At 41.3% G+C, this 26173-nt stretch overlaps 1 protein-coding gene and 1 long non-coding RNA gene across 3 annotated transcripts in view; one reads left to right on the top strand and one right to left on the bottom strand.

The window, feature by feature from the left end:
- The window catches only part of LOC122671660 (transmembrane protein 184A-like), an 88805-nt gene that overhangs the window by 1079 nt on the left and 61553 nt on the right, over positions 1-26173 (bottom strand). For both annotated transcript variants that reach the window (XM_043869016.1, XM_043869017.1), the window contains exons 5-6: positions 2439-2588; positions 1961-2246 (exon numbers count right to left, since the gene is read on the bottom strand). In XM_043869016.1, the coding sequence (XP_043724951.1) occupies positions 1961-2246; positions 2439-2588 (436 nt within the window). The remainder of the gene's footprint in view (positions 1-1960; positions 2247-2438; positions 2589-26173) is intronic.
- On the top strand, positions 275-24726 carry LOC122671661. The gene is made up of 4 exons (XR_006334373.1): positions 275-398; positions 5876-5881; positions 22911-22920; positions 24716-24726. It is a non-coding gene; the product is annotated as an uncharacterized LOC122671661 (long non-coding RNA).

Raw genomic sequence — 26173 nt, 5'->3', positions numbered from 1 at the left:
ACCAACTAGATCTGTCAACAAACTCATTTTCACCTCTGCGTTCATACTTCCTACCAGGCAACTACACATTTAGCCAAGTGTTAACTATGTGGATCCCAAGACACAGTTATATACAATTAAGGGAACAGAGTTTCTTAACTATCAAAAGGTAGGAAACATCAATTATATCATTACCAATACATTATGATATGATCAATGCTATTCGACTATTTGTATATCCCATCATGACAGCTACTTCCTCTTCTTTTTTTTTTGGAGGGGGGGGGGGGGATTACCTAGATCCACTAGATAAGAAAAATATTACAAAACAAGTAGGTTTGACTTTGTTTTACACTTACTTTTCTTGTAAACCTACTTGTTTTGTAATATTTTTTCTCATCTAGTAGATCTAGGAAATTGTCCCTCTTTTTTTTCACCCCCATCAGCTAGGAGCCTAGGAATGTCAATTAGTCAATCCAGATCAGTATCAGTCTATCTGGCCTTGGGACCCCATCCTAGTAGGGAGACTGATGTATCCAGTATCATCTAATTGATCTCAAGCTCAAGTCCAGGCTGAAACCATTAGGGTGTGTTTGGTTGCGTAAATCCATAGATGCTAATGTGTTTGGTTGCGTAAATCCATAGATGCTAATTTCTTGGAATCGTGATCCTCAATTATTGAAACTGTTTGGTTGTGTAATTCCACAGAATTAAGAGAACCACCTGATTCCACTTTTTATACTAAATTTGCTTCATTCCTGAGTTCAACTCTTAAGGTGAACTCACATATGGACCACCTGATTCCATAGTACATTTAAATATCATGATTCAACCTGGAAGCAACATTTTTAATAATTAATATTTAATTACAAAAAAACTAATATTTTATTAAAATAAAACAGTAAAACACTAATATTTAATTAAATAAAACACTAATAGTTAACAAAATAAAATACCATTTTTTAGTTAAATATTATGTTTATATTTTTTAAATAAAACACTAATAATCAATTAAATAAAAAAACTAATATTTAATTAAATAAAAACTAATATTCCATTAAATAGCTCATATTTAATTAAAGACCTAATACTTAATTTAAAAACTTATAATTAATTAAAAAACTAATATTTAATTAAAAAACTAATATTTTTTCAACTGACAGACTCAGGGTAACCAAACAATTTTTCAAATAGATTCAGGACGAATCCAACTGACACACTCGAGGTAACCAAACAATTTTTCAGGAAGATTCATGTCACAGAATCATGATAACCAAACAGTTTACTTTCCAGAATAACGAATCCACAGATGGTAACTCTGTGGATAACCATCCAGAATCAATACAGGCACCAATAGCTTTACGCAACCAAACACACCCTTTAAGAACACAGTTGGTTTGGTCTGTCTTTCGGTTTATATTGGATCATACGGTCTATATTTGCGTAAATGTTGGTTGAACAGTCCAAGCCTGGACCACTTAATAACTCTCTGGTTTAAATGGTTAGTCTTGGTTGGTTCAGTTAGTTGATATAGGGTTCAGAACACCTAACATCAGCTCAAATTGCTTTTATTTAGTGTTGTTCAGTTCAGAATAACATGTTAAAAACAAAACTAAATGTTGTAATAGGGGTTCAAGGGTATTTTAGCCTATTACAAAACTAAATGTTGTAATAGGGGGTATTTCTCTCCTTGTAACTATTCTGGAATGTTCTACACTCTTAGTAGGTTTCCTTCTAAGAGTCTATCAATTGATATCATAAATAGTGGGGGGTTGACTATGAAAGGGGGTTTTATGAACCTATCGTGCTCTATAGTTCTTCCCCTTTTCTTTCATCGTTCTCTCTCTTTTCTCTCCTCTCTCTTCTACTTTGCAGGTACTGGTTTCAGGTCCTGGTTTTGCCACACGAATAAAATACAAGCTGAATAAGTTCAACTCAAGACCAGCTAAAGAAAAAAAATATGGGGGAGGGGGGCCATTACCTGCCAATAAGTTAGAAAAACAACAGACTTAATCATGATAAACTTTGGAACTGGATGGAAAGGCCGAAGCAGATCTCTGCATGCCACATAGAATAGTGCCAAGGCATAAAGCGCGGTTGTGTATGAGATTGTATAAATAATGGTGACATATAGATAAGCTTGTTTCGCGCTGAAATTTCCATCTTCATATTTTCCTTTGGCATAGAATATAAATGTAACTGCGACTAAGATGGGCTTCAGAATCACAAACTGTAAACAACCTTGCTTGCACCTCCGTATGAAACGTCTGCGCATAGGTTAAACAGTCAAGGATTGTCCACCCATCAAAAGTAAGCATGGGCCAAATCATTTGGTTTGTCCACAGGGTAAAAATTCCAAGTAAAGGGGGACGCCTTGAATTCATTGTGCATGACACTGAAATAGCTAAATTATGGAACAACTGAAGCAAGAGATACAGTTATTGATTGTTAGTACATACCCATCCAATGGTACAGCAGGGAAGCAACATGTCATGAGATACCATGATGGCTTCAGGACTCGACCACTTAAACTTAGCACAACAGCGCCTGGGCCACCCACCCATGCCAGGCACAGAGACAGAAAATTATAAATGACCCAAGCTTCATACCTACAACAGTTACAAGAAACATTAAAATCTAATAGTTTAAACAGAAGTAAGCATATCATGAGACCATCAACCCTGCATAGCTCTGCTAGTTCTGTTGGGCGAAGTACATTTGCAAGAGCCGACTAAAGTAGACATACCTTACTGCTACAGAAAGAGCTTGGAGATCATTAGAACAAGATCCAAAAAACTCGATGGCAATATATTATCCTAGAAAGAGATGCAAAGACTATGAAGGCATGCAGTTTTCTAAGTTTTAACAAAACAAACAATGTAAAAAACAAAGCAAGTAAAAGTGAAGAATGATAGATTGAGGAGGTCCACAGAACTGTTGGTGTGTTGAAGATGAGGTTGGGTTTCATTGTCAAGAGAACGTAACAGTGTGCATGAAAATGTAGGAAAAGTACAATTTTCCCACTTTCCCATATTTTCCAAGTGTTTGGTTGTTGAAAGAATATCTGTATTGCAATCTGCACCAACTCAAAACACACTTGCATTTTGTCAAATAGACTTCTCACCCCTTCTCTTGTTTTCTTGCATTTTTTGGGCACAACCAAACATCATATAGGAAAATAAATCACTTCCCAACACTCACCTATATTTCACTTTCTTGCACTCTCATGTTCTTTTGACAACCAAGCATAGTGTGACCAATAAATTATTTGTATAGCCTTCTATAAATAAATTAATCAAAAAATAAAAGCATTCAGAAATGGGCAGGTTTACCCAAGGATTAAAGTATCGGTATCCCATATCGTATCGGTGGGGTGATTTTAAGAGACGTATCGTATCGTATCGTACCAGAGATATGTATCGCACGCTACAGATACGCATGGAAATGGTCAAGATACACAGAAATACACGTTTGGAGTAAAAAAACAATATAAATAAGAGAAAATTACTTGGGCACCCCCTAGACTATGGCCCATTTGCTTACTATTCCCAACTTTTCAAACAATTACTTGACACCCCCTGAAACCTGGCACTGTTAGTTTGCTGTTAGTGTTTGAATGGAAAAGTCCATTTTACCCTTGTCACCTATTCAATAGAAAACAGTAAAATTGATAGATTTACCCCCTTACCCTCCTTCTTCTTCTTCTTCTTCCTGCAACCCTACTGCCCCTACCCCCCACTGCATTGCATCTGCAACACGACTGTTCAAACAATTACTTGACACCCTAATCGATTTCAGAAAAAATTCTCTTTTCTTAAACAAATTTCAAATCAAAATAACCCAAAACCCTTAATCGATTTTCAAATTCAAACTCTTAACCTTGTTCCTTCACCCTGGAACAAAGTTATTAAACTTGGAATCAGGTTCAGGATCAGGTCCAGACAATTCAGATCTGATTTCTTTCGAATTGGCCAGAATCAATTAGATTCCATATGAACCCTAGAAATGGGGGGTTTGAATCAGCTGTTCTGGAATGAGAGGAATCAGAATCATGCCCTTAGAACCATTAATAGCGGTAATGGCATTGGAAGGTTGGGCTTAGTAGAAGGGCTGTTGAAAAAGGGTGAATGAGGAACTGAGGAGAGGACCAGTGATGAAAAGGAATTACCGAAGCCACCTGTATGATGCATCCGCAGGTGACTGCCAAGGCTTAAGGGGATAGTTGTGAGCTGCTGTCGCTGCAGGGATGGCTGCTTTTTATTCATCTTGTCTCTCTTCCACCCTGCAACCACCTCCCAGTCTTCAACTAGAAAAATTGATCTCTCTTCCCGGACTCCATATGTCATTCCTTTTTCACCTGCAACCCCTGTTCTCTCTGTACTCCTAAATCACAGTCGCAGGAACAGCAGTCTCCCTGCTAACAATGTCAAGCTCTCCTCCTCCCACAAATTCTTGCTTACCCGAAGTAATCCTTCTCTTTATAATCTGCCTTAGATACTTTCTTTGTCCTCTGCACCTTTCTCGCCCTCTCCTTTTCTCTCTCCTTTGCAGATGTCAAAGGGAGCTACCTTTGTTGGAGGAAATCCAAAGAAGTAGATGACAAAGAAGTGGATGTAAGAATCCACCCAGCGCTTGGGGAAATCCATCCTCCTAGCAACGGACAACAGAGAGAATTAGATAAGAGTTGAAGAACAGTTGAAGAGCTGAAAGTAAAATAACTTTATTGATATATACAATTCGTATGCAGTATAATGCCCTGTTTTGGGTCCTACATATAGTGCTGCAAAACTTTAAAATTCCTCCAAGAACTCAATCTCAATCTAAAGAAACAACTAGGTCTCTAATTACTAACTAATTATTGACCAGATTAACCTATTAAAACTAGGGATGCAAGAAGGCATCCCTGATTCCCCTAATGGTTTTTGAAACAGCAGCCATGGCTGCCCTTTTCTTTTTTGGGTGCAGGAAGAAGGGGGGTAAATCTGTCACTTCAGTACCCTTTAAGGGTAGTTTAGGCATTACAAAAAATTAACCGATGAGATCATCACTAAACTAGCAGGCATGACCTACTTGAAAGAAATGGTAAAATGCAGGGGGTGTTCAAGTAATTGTTTGAAAAAGGGGAGATAGAAAGCAAACGGGCCATAGTCTAGGGGGTGTCCAAGTAATTTTGTCTATAAATAAGCAATATTGCCGTTTGTTTCCTTGATTCAACCAAAGTGCAGTTTGTTTCCTTGATTTGATACGTCTTTCAGAAAGGAATCAAAGCCCCAAGCATGAAATTTGAAAGATGTCACAAATTGAAGTTTTGGGTGAAAACTTCTGTCCAGGTGTTGTTTATGCTTTTTTTGGTTTCTCGAATCACGATTCTGAACTCACAAGTGCCTTTCATGTGTGTATCACATTGTATCGCACGGTATTGGGATATACAATGTGATATGTACTGATACTTTACATTTTTTCTCAACCCCTAAATCAACCGTATCGCATCGCATCGGCCGATACAAAACGAAACTGATCGATACCATTTTTTTCCCCAAAAAAAGGCATATCTCATTGTATTGTATCGATACCCTGCAATACCAAAACGTATCAGACGAGACGAGAAGGTTCGATACTTTAAACCATGCTTTTTACCCAAACCTGCTTGAGCCAACCACCCCCTCCCCATACCAACCCCCCCAAAAAAAAATTAAAAAAAAGGAAAAGTTTGGCTTGAATTTTCTAGCATTTGATCAGACCCGGCTTTAAAAATCAAAATCAGATGTTGGGTCAGGTTAGGCTCGGATTTCTTCCACCCCCTCGCTCGTCATATGGGAAGCTCTACCAGATATCAGTACAAGGCATCTCTGTCCAGTTCTCTTGCAAGACTGCTTGGAATCTTATTCGGGCTCAGGCCCCCGTAATTCCCTGGTGTAAGAGGCACATCCCCAGCCACAGCTTCATTGTCTAGCGAGCCCTTACCTATTGTCTTCAAACGCAATCATTCCTCATCCAAAGACAGATTCCTGTCTCTCCCAACAGCTGCTATGTTGGAATTCCTCAGAAGATGTGGACCACCTCTTTCTCACTTGCCCCTTCTCCTCTATCTGGAAAAGGCTGCTAGGCAAATGTTGGCCTTAGAGAAGAAAAATCTTGCCCTTTGTTTTTCCTTTTGGATGAATAAAAAATTCATTACTGTTAAATTACTTACCCACAAGTGTCCCCCTTTGGATAGTCCGTGTGAGAGCTCCTGTTTGATATACATATTGTTTCCTCCCTTTCCTACAAGGTCGGCTGGTATCAAAGCAGGCAGGGGTCACAGTATCGAGTCCCCCTGGGAGTGGGCAGGTGTTAAATTATTTACCCACCCGTGTCCCCCTTTGGATAGTCCGCCGTGTTAGAGCTCCTGTATGATATACATATTGTTTCCTCCTTTTCCTACAAGGTCGGCCTTTTAGAGGAAGCAATTTCTACAATTACCAAAGGAAAGAGGAGAGAGAGAGGGGGGGGAACAAATAACAAGCAAGGTTTAAAAACTCGTCTCGAGGTGTCTCGACCAGGTCGAGATTCTTGAGATCTCGTGAGCCAGTGCATTTTTTTTTTTTGTTTCGGTTTGATGTTTCAGTGGGCAAATGGCTATAGTTGGCTTCGAAACTTTACACATTGTTTGAGTACTATGAGACATAATGGGCTAATAAAACAAGTACATTATGCAATAATGGATGAAGACACATAATATTGAATAATTATTTAAGAAATAGTTAAGGACTTAAAAGTAAAAACTACAAAGTACAGTGAACACTACATATGTCATAGACACCATAGTCTTCCATGTCCCAACAATACAATATTGTGAGTCTGTGACTGTCTATTGATATTAACTATGACATGTTGGATCAAATCCACTCATGGTCCGATGGAACCGACATGCATCGTCTTCCGTCTGCCTGACATCTGAATGCCACATCGTAGTGTTCGAGAAGAAAAAAGAGTAGTTTCTCTCAAGCAGGTCGAGTTAGCACTGAGATTTTTGAGATTTCGCCAAAATTTTGGTCGAGTTCACTGAAACCATGCAGAATTGATGTCTCGTAAGAGAACTCGTCTTGACCATGTCAAGATTTTCAAGTTTTCCGAGATCTCGGCGAGTTTTAGAACTATGACTATAAGACACTGCCTTATAAAAGGGGGAGGCAAGGACCTGAAAGAGGAAAGGGGAAGAACCCCAATAAACTATGTTGTAAATTGGGGTATGTCAATAACAAAAGGAAAAGAAGAAGAGGAAGAAGAGAAATCGAGAGAAAGCGGAGAGGAGAAGATATGCAACTTGGGAGTTACACGATATGTGTATTCTCCCACTAAACTTCATATATTCAAGTGATAAGGGCAAAACAGGAAAAACATAATAAATAATAAATAATAAAGCTAGACAAAACTACCCTTTCTCACCTATCTCGATATTAGCCCAAGGAGCTAATATTGAGCTTACACCATTCACGATAACACTCCCCCTCAAGCTGGAGCATAGATGTTAACCATGCCCAGCTTGTTACAAATATAATCCACTCCTGCACTCCCCAAAGACTTTGTGAACACATCTGCAAGTTGTTCTCCTGTACGAACATGACCAGTAGACATCAACCCTTGTTGTAGTTTCTCTCGAACAAAATGACAGTCAACTTCAATGTGTTTCGTCCTTTCATGAAACAAAGGATTTTAAGCAATATGGACAGCAGCTTGATTGTCACACCACAGTTTCATTGGAGAACCATCAACAAAGCCAAGTTCAGCCAACACCTGTCTCACCCACATCAACTCACAGGCATGGTACAAAATTTCGCAAAATATCGCCGAAATTTCGGTAATTTCGACACTACCGAGACGAGATGGGCTTCCGAAATGAAAAAAGTTCAAATTTCGGAGATATTTCAGTATATCTCGGTATATTTCGGTATATTTCGTAGAAACACTGTGTATTGAGCAGTATATTTCGGTACATTTCAGTATATTTCGATAAATTTCGTAGAAATACTGTGTATTGAGTATTGAACTATTGACTATTATAAAGTTTATGAGTTATGACTTATGCACTTATGACTTTATGAGTTTAAACTCTAAAGGCTACATTTGACTTTATTTTTGTTTCATTATTTTGTTTAAATTCTTATTATGTCTTTTAGTACTTAAACAATATGTATTTAACTATTTTATACAACAGGGTCCGACCGTATACAGTCAATCAAGGGTGCAAACCCAAAACACCACTTTCAGTTCATTTTTTTTGCAATATGAAGGTTTAAATGTGTTTATTTAGCTTAAATAAGGGTGTCCATGAAGTATCAGGCCTAGATATAGCCAAACACCCACCGAGATGGACTCCCGAAATATTGCAGAAAAAATGCAATATTTCGGCGAAATTTCGCCAAATTTCGGATATTTTGAATATCTCAGTAAGCCCGAGATACCGATATATCGCGAGATATAGTACTATGCTCACAGGTAACATGTGTCATAGCCCTGTAATCTGACTCTCTACACTAACAGGAAAGCCTATATCAGGCCTAGTCATTGTTAGGTAATTCAATTTCCCAACAAGCCTCCGTACTTCTCAGGATCAAACAAGACATCACCATCATCGGCAGTAAGCTTCAAATTGGGATCCATATGAGTATCTAGCATAGTTGTCACGGCGTCACGGCGATCCAAGTCGGTGGAGGGGTGTCACGTCGATATATCGACATGTCGCCCGTAGCATGTCGACCATGTTTTATTTTTTATTTTCTCTATTTTTAATGTCATTTAGTATGCTATAATATATGTCCTATAACATCAAAAATCAACATGAAAGTGTACTACTAATATACTATAGTTTAATTCATGAAAGTGTAATATCCATTAGTGTATATGAAAGTATGAAAATATAGATTAACCTATTTCCCCCCATTAGGGTATAAGTTATTATGTTTAATATTTTTAAGTTTTATGATAATGTGTATTGCAGGTGTAACTTTTCAAGTTACACCTACAATACACATTAACGAAAAAGTATCTAAGTTATTAAATCGTTTTAAAAATATATATATATATAAACCTGACTTTTATACATTAAATGTTCAAATATCAGTCGACATACCCATATATTATGGTATGGCGTCGCCATATATCGCTCGATATTTATACATATACCATGGCGGACCTCGATATGCCCTTTCCCCCAACGCCAGGACGCCATGGCGGCGCCATTACAACTATGGTATCTAGGGGTAGAACCCAACATTCCCGTCTCTGAAAGAAGATCAAGAACATATTTTCGTTGTGAGAGCGAAATTCCTTTCTTGGACAGACCAACTTCCACACCCAAAAAAATATTTCAACCTTCCCAGATCCTTGGTCTGAAATTTCTACTGCAAGTGTACCTTCAAACTTTCAATGCTAGAAACATGATCTCCTGTAATAAGTATATGATCTACATAAACCACAAGAAATAATTTTCCCGCATCAGAATGATGAAAAAAAAAAAAGAATGATCACTACCACACCTTGTCAGCCCAAATTCTAACACAACCTCAGAGAATTTGTCAAACCAAGCTCTAGGAGATTGTTTCAGCCTATATAGAGACTTCTTCAACTTACACACCAAACCAGACCCCCTCTGAGCAACAAACCCAAGAGGTTGCTCCATATAAACTTCTTCATTCAAATCCCCATTAAAAAACGCATTCTTTACATCCAACGGATATAAAGATCAATGGTAAGTAGCAGCAAGAGATATCAAAATTTGAACAAATGTAAGCTTTGCCACAGGAGACAATGTATCTAAGTAATTGACACCATAAACTTGGGCATAGTCCTTTGCCACAAGGCGGGCCTTCAAACGAGCCAAGGATCCATTAGGGTTTACTTTTACCACATACACCCACCGACAACCAATAGCAAATTTACCTGAAGGTAAGGGAACAAGATCCCAAGTCTGGACTTCCTGGGTGTACGTTGGGCCTCTCCGTAGAGACTCTATCTGGACTGTCAGCTCAGTGTCAGACTCCTGGGTTTGGCGCAGAATCCTCTAAGTGAGGGATATAGCCAGAGGCACTATTTCTTGCAGGATCGATGATGGGTTGCAGACCTACCTCTGGCTTGACAAATGGCACCCTTCAGGTGTCCTTGCTTCCATTGTAAGCTCCCAAGCCATTTATGCTTCCGGACTGGACAGATCTATCCTTGTGGCTTCCATCATCACCAGAGGCTCTTGGTCCCCCCCTCCCCCCTCCCCTCGCAGATCTTTGGAGCTCCCTCCCCCTATCCCCCTTGGTCACCGAGATAGAGGCGACACCATCTTGTGGCTCCCCTCCCCCTCTGGCAGTTTCAGTTCCCACTCCGATTGGGGCGTGGTTAGACATAGAGGGAACCCCCTGTCCTTGGCATAAAGTTGTTTGGTTCAAAGGGCGGCACATCCCTCGACAGAGCCTTACCGCTTGGCGCACCCTAGCAAACTGCCTCCCAACCCAAGCATTCCTCTTGCATCGCTACATGCAAGTCTCCCCCAGCTGCTGCCTTTGTTGGAATGGGCACGAAGATGCAGATCACCTATTCTTCACTTGCCCCTTTGCTTCCTCCATCTGGAACCGTGTTCTTCGCCACTGCTGGCCTGCCCGAAGAAAGCCGCTGCCCCTTTCCAGAGAATGGGTTTGGATTGATATGACTTTCGGAGGCAACTCGATTTTCTCGGTTGGCAAGCTTGCCTTTTGTGCCACTATCTCCCACATTTGGATGGAGCGTAATCTTAGAAGATGGACATCCAGCTCCCGCTCTTTTGACAAGATTTGGAAGGCTATCTTCTTTGATGTTTCATCTAAAATTAGTTCCCTCCCCATTGTTGATGTTAAGGATACCCCAAGGAACAGGCTCATTGTTGTCTCACGGGGTCTTCCTTCTTCCATTTTGCGCTCTAGCTAGTCTCTAGCGTCACTTTTGTTGGCCCTTGGGCTTGTATATTCCTTCTCCTTTCTTCGTAATTAAATTTTCATTCATCCAAAAAAAAGATCCCAAGTCTGATTTTCCTCTAATGTCAACAATTCCTCATTCATACAGTCTTCCAACTAGGACTTGACAATGCCTCTGCGATAGACTTGGGAATAGGATGATTTTCAACAGTGTGTAAACAAGAATGAAAGGTGGAAGACAAACCAGCATAGGAAACAAAGATAGAAATGGGGTGTTGGGTACAAGCCCGAACCCCCTTACGATGAGCAATAGGAATATCAAGATCAGAAGGAGGTTCCAAAGGAGAAGGATCATTACCTATCGCAAGATCTGCCGGCAAAGAAGTAGATGTAGCAGAATTCTTAGGAGCGGGGGGAGCCCATACTTTCCATTGGTGACGTTGAAACACAATAGGTTGAGGTGCCGGTGATGGCGCAGCCTGCGGAACAAGGTGAATAATAGACTGAACAATAGAAACAGGAAGATCATCATCCAAGTCAAACACAGTTAAAGATGAACTATCATACAGTGTGGACTCAAAGAAGGAAACATCTATGGTAACACAATATTTGCATAACTCAAAAGAATAACCAACAAACATACACTTGAGAGCCTTAGGATCCAACTTGGAAACACTAGGACGATGATCACGAATAAAACAAACACTGCCACATACTCGTCGTGGCAAAACAAACAAAGGGAAAAGGAAACAATAAGGAAAAGGGAATACCACCACGTAAAACAGAGGAAGGCATGCGATTAATGAGGTAATATGAAGTTAAAACAGCATCTGCCCAAAAAGATTTAGCTACTTTCATCTCAAATAAAAGAGAACATGTAACCTCCATTAAATGTCTAATTTCCTCTCAGCTACACCATTTTGTTGTGGGGTGTAAGCAAAAGAGGACTAATGAATGATACCACGTTGAGTCATAAAATCAGCAAAAGGGGTGGAAAAATATTCCTTAGCGTTATCATTACGAAGAATACGCAAAGGATGTTGAAATTGATTAGTTACCTCATTCACAAAAGCACAAAAGATAGAAAACAACTCGGAACGATTTTTCATTAAGTAAAGCCAGGTAACCCTGGAATAGTCATCAACAACAGTTACAAAGTAACAAAAACCCAAAGTAGTATTGACAGGACACGGACCCCAAACATCTGAATGAACTAAAGCAAAAGGTTGGTCAGACTGTTTATCGACTCTAGGAGGATAACTCACACGGTGGAGTTTCCCAAACTGACAGGACTCACAATTTAAACTAGAAAGGGACCGAAAACGACTATCAAGAAGCTTCAAACTCTCCAATTAAGGATGACCCAAACGACAATGAATCTGGTGGGGGTGACACCACACTGGTACATGCCATAGACGAAGTGTCCTCAAGTATATAAAGCCCCCCCGACTCACATCCTCTACCAATCATCTTCTTCGTCGTAAGATCCTGAAATATACAAGAATCCGAAGAAAATGTTACAGAACAGTTATAGGTTTTGATAAACCGACTAACAGATAAAAGGTTAAATGGAAAATCAAGCACATAAAGAACTGAAGGCAAAGACAGAGAAGGTGTAATATGAGCAGTACTAATACCTATAAATTTAGCTAAGGAACCATCAGCTAAAGTGACACTAGAGGAAGATTTCTGAAAGGAAGAAAGTATACCTGAAACACCAGCCATATGTTCCGAAGCCCATGAATCAATGATCCAGGGGCGAGGAGTAGCAGTCAAAGACATGCAGTGGCATTACCTGTCTAAACAAAGGTGGTGGTAGGAGGCTGGACTGAATGAGAAATTTGGAACTGTGTAAAATGAGCATATTCATCATCAGACATCTTCATGGTCTTACCCTCAGGTTGTGGAGATGTAGAAACAGGAGGCTCAGTAATAGTAGCAGACTTAGCAAATTGTTGCTGAGTTGGTTGGCCATGAAGTTTCCAACAGAAACGTTGAAGAACTTGGCCGAAGTCAGTGTTGTGTTCAACTCTGTGGGTTGGCTGGTTGGAAGGATTGCTTTCTGTCGTCTGTCTTTCCCTTCTCTCTCTTCTTTTAGCAAAGTAGGTTCAAGTCACACTTTTGGCTTGAAAAAAGCTGGGCTCAGGGTCTGAAAGAGCTTCCCTGTAGTCATCAACTCGTTCTTGACAGATCCAATTGGGTGTTCATAATCTGGAGTAAAAGGATTCAAACCTTTGCATGCCGGTACCAAAAACCGATGCCTTTGGGCGACCACAATGATGATAAGTCTTCCCTAAACCATCAGAACTACTTCGAGTAACCAAAGTAGATGCTTTATTAGAACCAGCCCGACCACCAGTATCAGCCCCATTGTTGGGCCCACAGTTAGATGGAAAAGAAGCCAGAGCTGAAGTATCAGCTACAGTAGTGCTCTCACGAGAAACACGAAGAACCCTAGAAAATGTTTCCGACAAAGTGGCTACCTTGTCACCTCAAGAATTTGGGTACGGACTGAGTCAAATTCCTTCCCAAGTCTTCTTAAAAACCCCATAACAGCAAGTTGCTCCCACTGAATTTGCATGTGTTCCACATCAGACGTAATAGGAAGTAGGGAATTAAGCTCCTCATACATCCTCCTAAAATCAGCAAAATATTGGGTCAAAGGACGACCCTTTCTATCAACCCTGTAGAACTCTTGGGACAAGTCATAAATACGGGAAAGGTTGTTTTGTCCAGAATACAAACATTGAGGTACTCCCACAGCTCCTTCATTGTATCAATGTGTGTCACCAAATCGACTATTTGGTGCTCCATAGAATTCAGCATCTGTCCCATGATTCAAGCATCAACTGTGTCCCATAATGGATCATCATCGGGCTTAAGGTTAAACAGGTGATCTTGCTGATCACATCCCGTCAACACCAACTTAACAATTTTCTTCCATTGTTTGAAAGTTGGTGATCCCCTCCAATTTCTTCTTAGTGATACGATTGGAGGAAGAGAAAATTTCTGTAGTCATTACAGATTTGGAACCATCACCCATCATGTACTATCGGATTGATGAAGTGAAGAGAGAAGTCCCAAAAAAATTCTGGAAACATGTGCAGAAATCGATCCTCCAGAAACCCTGACAAAAATCGATTCCAGTAAAGAAGGCAACCAGAAACTGTTTTCCAAAATTCTGACATAGAAAAGGCAACACCCTTCAAATTATCCAGCCAAGCCAAGGAGAAACAAAAAACGATTTCAAAAAATCCTGAAAAAAATCAAATTTTCTCTCCCTAGAAAAGTCGATCTCAAACTCTGACAAGTGCTGCCGATTTGATGCTTGAGCCTCCAATGTAATCTTCACTCCATCCAAGTCCTTCAAACACTTCCAAAAACAAAAAAGGAGACCTAGTTCTTAATTTATGCCATGAACTAGTCTCTAAACAGTCCAAAAATACAGCATAGGGTGCTACACCCCTTCAAACAAAGAGTAGAAGAAACCGCCAAGTCCTCTAACACACTTCAATCTTCTATTGTAGACTGTAGAAATGAGAAGAAGGATCCCACCGAAGGCTGTAACAGTACCTAATGCTCTGATACCATGTCAATAACAAAAGGAAAAAAAAGAAGAGGAAGAAGAGAAATCGAGGGAAAGAGGAGAGGAGAAGATGTGCAACTTGGGAGTTACACGATATGTGTAATCTCCCACTAAACTTCATTATATTCAAGAAATAAGGGCAAAACAAGAAAAACATAATAAATAATAAATAATAAAGCTAGACAAAACTACCCTTTCTCACGTATCTTGATATTAGCCCAAGGAGCTAATATCGAGCTTACACCATTCACGATAACAAGGTACAAGGGTATTCTGGTATTTTAGTCTTTATTATTCCCTTGGGGGTATTTTTGTACTTGTTCCTATTCTGGAACATTCTTCCATCTATTATAAATAAAGTGGGCTGTGGACATAATGTACACAAGCCATTATTCCATTCTCAACATGGTATCAAAGCTAGGATCTACATTGGGATCCTAACCTAATGCCGAAACCCTAAAACTTCTTTTCTCTCTCTTTTTTCGTTTTTTACACCTACAGCCCCACCACCAAACACTGCCGTCACTCTTTCTTTTTCGGTTTCACCAACCACCGCCACCACCGCCGGAGGACCTCCCTCTCTCTCGCCTTGCCCCCGGCAACTCTCTCTCTCTCTCCCGCGACTCCCTCTCAAGTCGCCTCCCCTTTCTCTCGCCTCTCGCAACTTCCCTTCACTCTTCCGCCCTTTCTTCCTCACCCTTGGTGGTGACTGATGAGTTATCTCCCACCAAGGGGTCTTGCACCATCCTTGATTTTTCATTTTTTGGGGATTTGTTTATGATTTTCTTCAGGATCCTCTCTAGGTGTTGATCAGTTGATTTGGGTGTTTTGTTCAACTAGCAACTATGGCTGTCCATCACCTCTACTGGGCATGAAGGAGCAACTGAGCGTGACTTCCTTCCATTCCCTGCCAGCCCCATTAAATTAAATGGGAGCAATCATCTCATGTGGTCGAGATCTTGTTTTTTGGCTATTGGTTCCCGTGGTCTTTTAGGTTATATCACAGGAACCACTACTATGCCTACTGATGCTGGTGCTACCCAAGATAAGTGGGTGACATGAAATTTTCTTGTGATGTCTTACCTTATCAACTCCAAGGATCTTGACATTGCTAGTGGTTATCTCCTTCTCGACACTGCTGCCAATATTTGGAAGACAGCCAAAGACACTTATTCCCAAGTCGGTAATACTGCCCAGTGTTATGAACTCTGTCAGAAGATGCATGCCACAAAGCAAAAAAGAATTAACCCTCTCCCAATATTATTCTAAACTGCGTGGCATGTGGTAACAACTGGAATTTTATGGGCTCTTTACTGCCATTTGTGTTGTTGATGCAACTGCGTTCAAGAAGTGGGAAGACGGCCTTCGAGTATTTAATGTTATTGTTGGGCTGAACATGGAGTACGACCAGATTCCAGCTAATGTCTTGAATCGTGATCCCTTCCCAACTCTTGAACAGGCATATGTGATGGTGCAATCAGAGGAGAACCGTCGCACTACTATGGTGCAACCAGTTACCCAGGAGCGTTCTACTCTCTTCACCAACCCACTGCAGCCATCTCGTGGGGATCCTCCTCGTTCTACAGGTGATCGTTCCACTGTTGATCGCCCACCGATGAAGTGTGATTTTTATAGGAAGGAACAACACACCAGAGAAAAATGTTGGAAGTTACATGGGTGCCCCAATGATACCCGGGACATGGACAAGGTCGTTCTTCTACAGCCAGGGCCAACCAGACTTCATTTGAGGACACCACATCCGACCAACCTCTTTCTCGAGAGGAATTTCAGCATCTTCGTCATCTCATGACCAGGCTGGACACCACTTCTTCATCAGCTCCTTCTGCCGCCTCGGCTATTACCCTGGCAGGAGCTGCAGCTCCATCCACTTCTCCCCCGTCAAGTATTTCTTTTGGTGGCCAAGCCTCGGTCATGTCCTCTTCTTGGATAATTGACTCAAGCGCCACTGACCATATGATAGGTTCTTCTCAATTCCTTCAGTATTTTCCTTTATCTGGTAACAGTAAAGTCTGTGCTGCTGATGGTTCCCTTTCTTCTGTTTCTAGGAAGGGCACCATTAAGTGTACTCCTCCTCTTTCTCTTTCTTTTGTCTAACATATTCCTAAATTTTCCACCAATTTATTGTCTGTAAGTAGTTTGACTTGTGATTTACATTGCACAGTGACTTTTTTCCCACTCATTGTGTTGTCCAGGACTTGAAAACGGGTCCTACGATTGGTAGTGATAAGGTGGTTGGTGGTCTTTACAAGCAAGAGAGCTCTTCATCAGTTCCAGCAGCTTTGGTTTCACGTTCTGACTCATCTGATTCTGCCTTAGCCGACCTACATAGATGGCATCGACGTCTGGGCCATCCTCCTCTTAGAATCATGCGTACTTTATTTAACAATTTAGTTAAAAGTTGTAATGCACACAATTCCTCTAGTGATGCTTGCATTTTTGCAAAACATACTAGGGTTATTTATCAAGTTCCAGTGGTAGAAGTTTAATTCCATTTGGTTTGATTCATTCTAATGTGTAGGGGCCTGCTCGTTGCGTTTCTACTTCTAGCTTTCGTTGGTTTGTTACTTTCATTGATTGCTTTAATCGTACTACATGGGTTTACCTTATGCTTCAGAAGAGTGATGCCTCATCCTGCGTCCAATTATTTCATAAAATGGTTCAGACTCAGTTTGATGCCAAGGTGAAGATTTTGAGGACTGAGAATGAGAAGGAATATAGGGAGGGTTCATTTCAATCTTATCCGTCTAATAATGGGATCATCCACACTCCAACCCAAAACAGTGTCGTGAGAAAAGAAAGAATTGGCACCTCTTGGAAGTTGCCAGATCCTCAATGTTTACAATGGCAGTCCCTCATCGGTTTTGGGGTAATGCAGTCCTTTCTGCTGCATTCCTTATTAACCGGCTGCCATCACGTGTCCTTGACGCTCGCTGCCCTCTAGAGGTCTTATTGGGGTCCTCTTCTTTTGTTGTACCCCCGAAGGTGTTTGGTTGTGTGGTTTTTGCTAGAAATCACCATGTTAGTGGGAAATTTGATCCCAAGGGGCTTCGCTGCATTTTCTTGGACTACTCTGCCACCTAGAAGGGGTATAAATGTTATCACCCACCTACCCGGAAATTACTGGTCACCATGGATGTTGTCTTTCGAGAATCTGTTATTTTTCTTCCCAATAACCTCTTCAGGGGGAGTATGTGAGTGAAGAGGGACCTCCTCTCATCAAACCATTGGTGGATGTTTTTGTACCTATAGTCATATAACTAAAACTCGCGAGATCTCGTTTTTTCCTAGGGTCGAAACGGGATGGCATATGAAACAAAAAAATGCAACTCGAGCAAGATCTCGCGAGATCTCGAGAATCTTGATCCAAACTCCTTTATATGAGTGCCAGATCTCGATGCTAGGAAATCTATGTATACAGACACCTATCTATGCAAACCTTGGTATACAGACACTTCTTTATGCCAGAAACTAGGACAGACACTTATTTATGCCCAATATCATTTAAGTAAATGACATACAAATACAAAAACATTTACTTAAATGATATTAGGCATAAACAAGAGTCTGTCCTGGTTTCCCACTAAGTGAAACTCCTATTTGGACTTTGTTTTTGCAAAAGTCGATAGTGCCATTGTGTTTAAGTGGCCTAAAATAGGCCGAGTACCAAGTTTCAGACCCAAACTAAGTCTAAAACCCACCGAAACCAGGTTTCGAGTTGAAAAAAAAATGCACCAACTTGACCAAGATCTCTCGAGTCAACTCGGTTTTTCCCAGTTTCGAAATCTGGTAGAGTTCCGAGTTTTAGTTCCTTGCCTACAGTGGAAGACACCACCATAAAACTTGCAGATGGTATAACTGGGGCAGAATAGATTCAGGGGGAGCAAGAATAGCCTTTAGTTCAGGGGGAGCTACAAACCACTGTAAAAAAATTTCTCGAGGAACATGGCATAAAAAGACCACCACCACTACTCTCTCTCAATCAGCACAACCTGTACCAAGTTCTCCTACTGGTAAGACTGACTTACCAATTGCTATTCGTAAGCCACAGAGAACCTGTACTAAACATCCTATGTCTAACTTTGTTTCATATAATTCTCTCTCTCCTTCACTCCATGCCTTTATTTCCTCCTTGTCCTTTGTTTCTACTCCTTCTTAGATGTGTATAGAGTTGTAATAAGGGTAGTTCTGGTACTAGTCTTGTTACTAGTTACCTTATAATGTAATTCTGTATTTTCTTCTTTTTTACCTTTTACCTCCCTAGGGAGTGAGTTGTAATACTTTCATTTATGACTTTGAAGTAATATAGATGTGTGGAGATCTCTCTCACACACACAACCATTACAACCGAAATATTACTCTTCCATTCTCTTGCTCTCTTCTTCTTCTCTTCCTCTCCACCATCTTCCTCCTCTTCTCTTACCTACATCCTTAAACTAAAATCCAACTTGGTATCAGAGCCAAAGGTTTGAGAGTCGTATCATCTCTATTTTCCTCATTTTTCCCCTCTCTTTGAGACCCTAGAACTCAAGGGATTTCAAAGACGAGGTTCCTATGTAAATCCTTTGCAAAAGAGGTATGAAGTAGGTTCTCTATAACCTATTTAGGTGATTGAGGATGATTCTTGAGCTAATTTGGAGCTCCATTGAAGCTGTTTTGAAGTGAACCAAGCAGCAGTTAGGGTTTCCGCCAGCTCAAGAGTGAAGGCCATGTTTCTCTCATTCTCGGCATGTTTTTTGGAGCTTGGAATAGCTCAACAGAATCGTATAAGGGTCCTCTATATGCTCCAAGTGTGCCTCCTTGATGAATGAAGGTACTGTCCAAGCATAGCTCAGTTTTGTGGATCTGCTCTTCTGCCCAGATTTCCGCCAGTTGCAGGTTGAATCCATGGATCAGATCCATTTCAGCATGGGTTTGGCTGTTGGACCAGCCCACTAGGATCGTATAAGGACCCTGGTTATAGTCTTCGTGTTCTCCTTTGATGGATGAGACTCCTCTTTGAGTTCTACTCAGTTTCGTGGTGTTTTTTTGTTTCTCTGCCCAGGTAAATCCGATAATGCTGCATTTTCCTTGTTCTTGCATTTAGGGTATATTGGACTTCTTGTTTGATTGAGAAGTGATGATGAATATCTGCATTTGAAATATTGGGGCTTGTTTAAGCTGTTTTATCTCTTGAAGAGTGTGGGAGTGAAGCTTTGTTGTGCTGGAATCTTTGTCTTTAAGTTGGCAGCTCTGTTTTGGTGGGTTGGGATAATTTCTTTGGGTTGAGTGTGCACTCCCCTTGCTGGTTGTTACCTGTTTATGGTCAAGTGCTCTTTCCCATATACTATGGGTGATACATCTGCATCTGAACTTGGTTCGGCTACCTGGTTTTGACCAATGGGAGGCCGACAATTCTACAGTCATGACATGGCTGATCTTCTCTATGACACCTGAGATTGGGCGAAGGTTTATAAGAAAGGAGACTGCCAAGGCCATCTGGGATAGTGTTGCACAAACTTTTGATCGAGTGGGTGACTCTGCCAAGGTCTACCAGCTTCACCAAAAGATTAACTCCATGAGGCAGGGTGATAGGACCATTTCTGAGTACTACAATGCCTTCCTTAGCCTTTTGGAAGAATATGATCACTACAGGGATCTCCACTTGAAGGACCCAGAGCATGAGGCCAAGGTATATCAGACTCTTGAAAAAGAGCATGTCTTTACCTTACTTGGTGGCCTGAACCCTGACTATGAGCCCATCAGGCTTCAGATCTTAGGCCGGTCTCCCTTTCCATCTCTTAGTGAGGTCTGTAGTTACTTACAGAGTGAGGAGACTCGGCGTGTTGCTATGGAGCCAGCTTCTATATCTTCTATTGAGAGGTCAGCCCTCAACTCCAGTTCTTCCCGAGACACCCGTGGAGGTGGTAGAGGCCAAGGGCCTAACCGAGAGGTAGCCAATACAGTGGAGACAGTAGGTGCTAGTGGAGTTGGTCGCGACCGGTTTAAATGTGATCATTGTGGGAGAACTGGCCACACCAAGGATAGGTGTTGGTCTCTTCATGGCCGTCCTCCTGCCACACGTGGTCGTGGTGGCCATAGAGGGGGAGCTCGAGCTCACTCTGTGATGACTGAGGCAGATACTACACAGGATGGCTCTGCCTTTATGGATACAGTGGTTCGCCGGGTCATATCACAGCTTAGCACATCTTCTACACCTTCTGTAGCTAGTTCCTCATCATCCTCCGCTTTACAGGTCTCTACTTCAGCCTCTACTGCAGCCCAGTCTTGGGTCATTGACTCTGGTGCCACTGATCATATGACTGGTACGTCCCATAATTATGATTCCTATACCATTTGCTCTGGTAAGGATAAGGTTAGAATAGCTGATGGCTCCCTATCCTCCATATCTGGTAAGGGTAGCATTCCTGTCACTTCATCTATTTCTCTTACTTCAGTTCTTCATGTTCCAAACCTTACAGTTAATCTTTTATCAGTGAGTTACTTGACAAAATCTTTGAATTGCTGCGTCACCTTTTTCCCTTCTCACTGTCTTTTTCTGGATTTGCTGACGAAGAGGATTATTGGTAGTGGACGTGAAGAGCAAGGCCTTTATCTTTTTTCTCCTTTTGTGTCTACAGCTCAGTCTTATGTGTGTGGCCGTAATGATAGTAGTTCTGTGGCGACGGTTATGTTATGGCATCGTCGTCTTGGCCACCCATCTTTTGTTGTAATGAGGAAACAGTTGCCTCACTTATTTTCTTCTGTTGCTTCTTCTCATGTTTTTCAATGTGAATCATGTATGTTAGCCAAACATTGTCGTTCCTCTTATCCATATCATGGTAATAGAACTGCAGCTCCTTTTCACATTGTGTATACTGATGTTTGGGGACCTTCCCCTACTACTTCTTTATTTGGCTTTCGTTATTTCGTGTCATTTGTTGATGATTTTTCTCGTGCTACATGGACTGTTCTTCTGAAACATAAAAGTGATGTTTGTGATGCATTTCAACATTTTTATCAGATGATCCTTACCCAGTTTGAAACTCGGATCAAAATTGTTCGGTCTGATAAAGGGGGAGAATACATGTTTGGTGGCCTTCAAACCTTCTTTACTAATCATGACACTATCCATCAGCTTGCGTGTGTTGACACCCCCCAACAAAATGGGGTTGCTGAAAGAAAAAATCGCCATCTATTGGAGGTCACCCGTAGTCTCTTGTTTGGCATGCATGTCCCCAAGACCTTCTGGTCTGCGGCTCTTCTTACGGCCTCCTTCCTCATCAATCGCATGCCTACTAAACTTCTTGACTACAAATCTCCCTTGGACATTCTATCTCCTACAGTCTCTGCTTTCTCTCTTCCTCCTAAAGTCTTTGGATGTGTTTGTTATGTGCATGTTAATAAATCACATCGCACTAAACTTGATCCCAAAGCTCTCAAGTGTCTCTTTCTTGGGTACTCCTCTACTACCAAAGGTTACAAGTGCTATCATCCCTCTTCTCGCAAGTGTTTCATCTCCAAAGATGTGACCTTCCTTGAGTCTGTCCCTTTCTTGCACCCTCTCAGCATCCTCTTCAGGGGGAGAATTGTGATAGTGAACAGGTTGCTGATCTCCTTATTCCTCCCTACCTATCTCTCCCTCTATACTTGATATTGGTAAGCACAGGGCTGTAGGTGTAGATGTGAATACAGATCCGGATGTTGACAATGATACTGGTAAGGAGAAGGATTACCATATTACCTATAAGAGAGGTGAAGGCTTGCATAATGAAAGAAAGAAGACCTACCAAGAGTCCTCTTTGGATCCGGATCCACATCCTGAGCCTCCTCAATCAGGTGATATTCCTTCCCTTCCATCTGACTTGGACCTTCCCATTGCTGTTAGAAAAGGGAAAAGAGCCTATACTAATCCTATAGCCCAGTTTGTTTCCTATGATGCTCTTTCTCCTACAGGTCTTGCCTTTGTTACTGCTCTCTCTACTGCTTCTATTCCCAGGAATGTTGTTGATGCTATGTCTGACCCAAAGTGGAGACAAGCCATGTCCGAGGAGATGATGGCCCTTGAAAAGAATGGTACTTGGCAATTGGTGGACCTTCCTAGGGGACGTGTCCCAGTTGGATGCAGATGGGTCTACACAATCAAGTATAAGTCAGATGGGACAGTTGAGAGATACAAAGCAAGGTTAGTAGCCAAGGGGTACAGTCAAGTTTATGGGATCGACTATCAGGAGACATTTGCTCCTGTGGCTAAGCACAACTCTAAAAGAGTCCTATTATCCTTGGCTGCCAATAAAGATTGGCCACTATATCAGTTAGATGTGAAGAATGCCTTCCTTCATGGGGACTTGGAAGAGGAAGTGTACATACAAACTCCACCAGGCTTCAAAATGCCTTCAGCTGAAGGGAAAGTGTGTCCCCTCAAAAAGGCTCTATATGGTCTCAAACAGTCACCAAAGGCATGGTTTGAGAGCTTCCGACAGGCTATTCTAAAGGATGGGTATTCCCAGAGTCAAGCTGATCATACTCTCTTTACCAAGCGGGGAGATGGTACCATTACAACCCTCATAGTGTATGTTGATGATATTGTAGTCACTGGAGATGATCTGGCTGAGATTAAAAGACTGAAAATCTACTTGGCTCAACAGTTTGAAATAAAAGATCTAGCCTCTAGGTCCCTTGAAGTACTTCTTAGGCATTGAGGTATCAAGGACCAAGCGAGGAATCAACATATGTCAGCGGAAATTTGTTCTTGATTTGTTGACAGAGACAGGGATGTTAGGATGCAAACCGGCAAATTCTCCTATTGAACAGAATCACAAACTAGGAGAAGATTGTGGTCCTTCTCTTGTTGATGAGGGAAAATACCAAAGGCTTGTGGGGAAACTTATCTATCTTTCTATGACACGCCCAGATATCTCTTACGCAGTGGGAGTTGTGAGCCAATTCATGGATGCCCCCAAGAGTGGCCACTTAGATGCAGTGTATCGCATTCTCAGATATTTGAAGTCTTCTACAGGGAAAGGACTGTTGTATGCAAAACACAGTCACTTAAGAATGGAAGGTTTTACTGATGCCGATTGGGCTGGATCCATTACAGATAGGAGATCTACCTCAGGTTATTGTACCTTTGTAGGAGGTAACTTAGTTACATGGAGAAGCAAAAAGCAACATGTTGTGGCCAGATCTAGTGCAGAGGCAGAATTTAGAGCTATGGCTCATGGAGTGTGTGAGCTCATTTGGTTGAAGAGACTAGTTCAAGAATTGGGATTTGGCACTGAAGGGCCTATGAGACTATCTTGTGACAACAAGGCTGCCATCGATTGCTCACAATCCTGTCCAACATGACCGAACTAAGCACATTGAGGTTGATAGACACTTCATCAAGGAGAAGATAGACTCGGCTGTATTTGTACTCCTTTTGTGAAGACCGGTGATCAGGTGGCGACATCTTCACCAAGGCTCTCGCCTCTCCTCGCTTTAGTATTCTCTAAGCAAGTCGGGAATGCATGATATATATTCTCCACTTGAGGGGGAGTGTTAGATGTGTATAGAGTTGTAATAAGGGTAGTTCGGTACTAGTCTTGTTACTAGTTACCTTATTATGTAATTCTGTATTTTCTTCTTTTTTACCTTTTACCTCCCTAGGGAGTAAGTTGTAATACTTTCATTTATGACTTTGAAGTAATATAGATGTGTGGAGATCTCTCTCACACACAACCATTACAACCGAAATATTACTCTTCCATTCTCTTGCTCTCTTCTTCTTCACCATCTTCCTCCTCTTCTCTTACCTACATCCTTAAACTAAAATCCAACTCTCCTAACATCTGGCAGGAGGCATTAGCAAACTTGAGGTGGAAAGAAGCAATGAAAGAAGAGATGAGTGCCTTAAAAAAATTGACATCTGGGATTCAGTATTTTAGTATCTCTTCCTCCAGGAAAGAAACCCGTTGGCAACAAATGGGTTTTTGTTGTAAGGAAGAAGGCTGATGGATCTGTGGAAAGATACAAGGCCCGGCTAGTGGCTAGAAGTTTTACTCAAACCTATGGGATTGATAATCAGGAAACGTTTGCCCAAGTTGGTTGGAGCAAGGAGTGACATGTGTCCCATTTAGGCAATCATGTGATCAGTTAGCCGATATTTTTACTAAGGGTATTAATACTAAAAGTTCTGTACCCATTATAATCAAGTTGGGCATGGTTGATATTTATGCTCCAACTTGAGGGGGAGTGTTGTAATTTGGGGTACAAGGGTATTCTGGTATTTTAGTCTTTATTATTTTCGTAGGGGTATTTTTGTATTTGTTCCTATTCTAGTTCTTCCATCTATTATAAATAAAGTAGGTTATGAACATAATGTACACAAGCCATTATTCGATTCTCAACAAACCACAATAGACAAAACTAGGAAAGTGACGCACTGATAGGACGTGACTAACTACAACACGACTAACATGCTCGTCTTCAAGGACCACAAGCAAGGAAATGAGCGATCCATAGTGAATGTAGGTTAGCCCATCAATCTCAACTATTTGTCTCATCAGAGGGCATGGTTGCGGATAACCTTACTTAGTGGCAATATCTTTTCGTTGTTGGGTAAGGAATAGTCAAGGAGGGGCCACTCCTTGGGATAAGGAGGGGAACTTGTGTCGCGCCGGTGGTAGACATGAAGTGGGGATGATTTGACAAAGCCAGCGGAAGATGGGAGAGAGTGATTTGTAGGTCCACCTCGGGCAGAGAAGATGAGGTGATAGGGTCAAAGTGGGTAGAATCCCCACCCATTGAAGAACCCGAACTAACAGTAGAGTGGACCAGATCCCCAACGAGATCTGAGTGGGCCAGGGTAGGGAAACATATGGTGGCCAGGACCGAATAGGCCAGGGTTTGGGCTATGAAATCTGTAATGGCCAGGGTAGGGGGACAAATGGAGGGTTGGGACGAAAGTGTCCAGGTAGGGGTTTATCTGAATCAAAGGCCCAAAAACAGATGGGCCCACGGAGGGAGGAGAGGGATGGGTTTGAGTATAGGGGTATTTGCGGGACCCATGGCTAGAGAAGGATAAGGCTAAAGGGGGGAGGGTTGATATGGGACGACCACAGAACAACACAAGGGTTTCTCTCAAAAGAAAGTTGGGAGCTGGATAAGGGGTAGGAGCAGAAGAAAGAGAGTGACTACTAAACCGACCAGGAGGGAGGAGACTTTCAGTAAGAAACCGAGACAAGATGTGGGTGGATTTTAAAAAGTCACTGGTTTTGACTAGTTTCGACTGAAACAACCCATATTTCGCAAGTTTCGACACTCATCAACATCGCTTTCCAACAAATCCAAGATTTCTTAAATCGAATTTAAATTGAAGGAGTTATGTTTTGGCCAAAGTTAATTTGGTACGCGTGAATGCTGTCAAAATGGCTCTGAATTAAAATAATTTTTAGACATCAAAACAAAGGCATATTTTACCGCATTTTCGGTTTTTTGCAATGTTCTACCATATTAAAATTTATGAAATTTATAGATTTGAGAAAAACCGCAGCATTAGAGAGTTGAAAATTTCACCTACCGCCGAAAATCCAATTTTTGTTCTTGAACTGGAGGGGTTGACTTATTATCCTTTTGGAATTTGATTTTTTTTTAACTATTTTTATTGGATTCAAATAGGGGGGTATTTGCTTATTTATGACTAATAACTTAA

The sequence above is a fragment of the Telopea speciosissima genome, chromosome 8, assembly GCF_018873765.1.
Source record: "Telopea speciosissima isolate NSW1024214 ecotype Mountain lineage chromosome 8, Tspe_v1, whole genome shotgun sequence".
Classification (NCBI taxonomy): Eukaryota; Viridiplantae; Streptophyta; class Magnoliopsida; order Proteales; family Proteaceae; genus Telopea; species Telopea speciosissima.
Note: the sequence above shows the minus strand (reverse complement) of the source record. Positions and strands in the feature narration are given on the sequence as shown.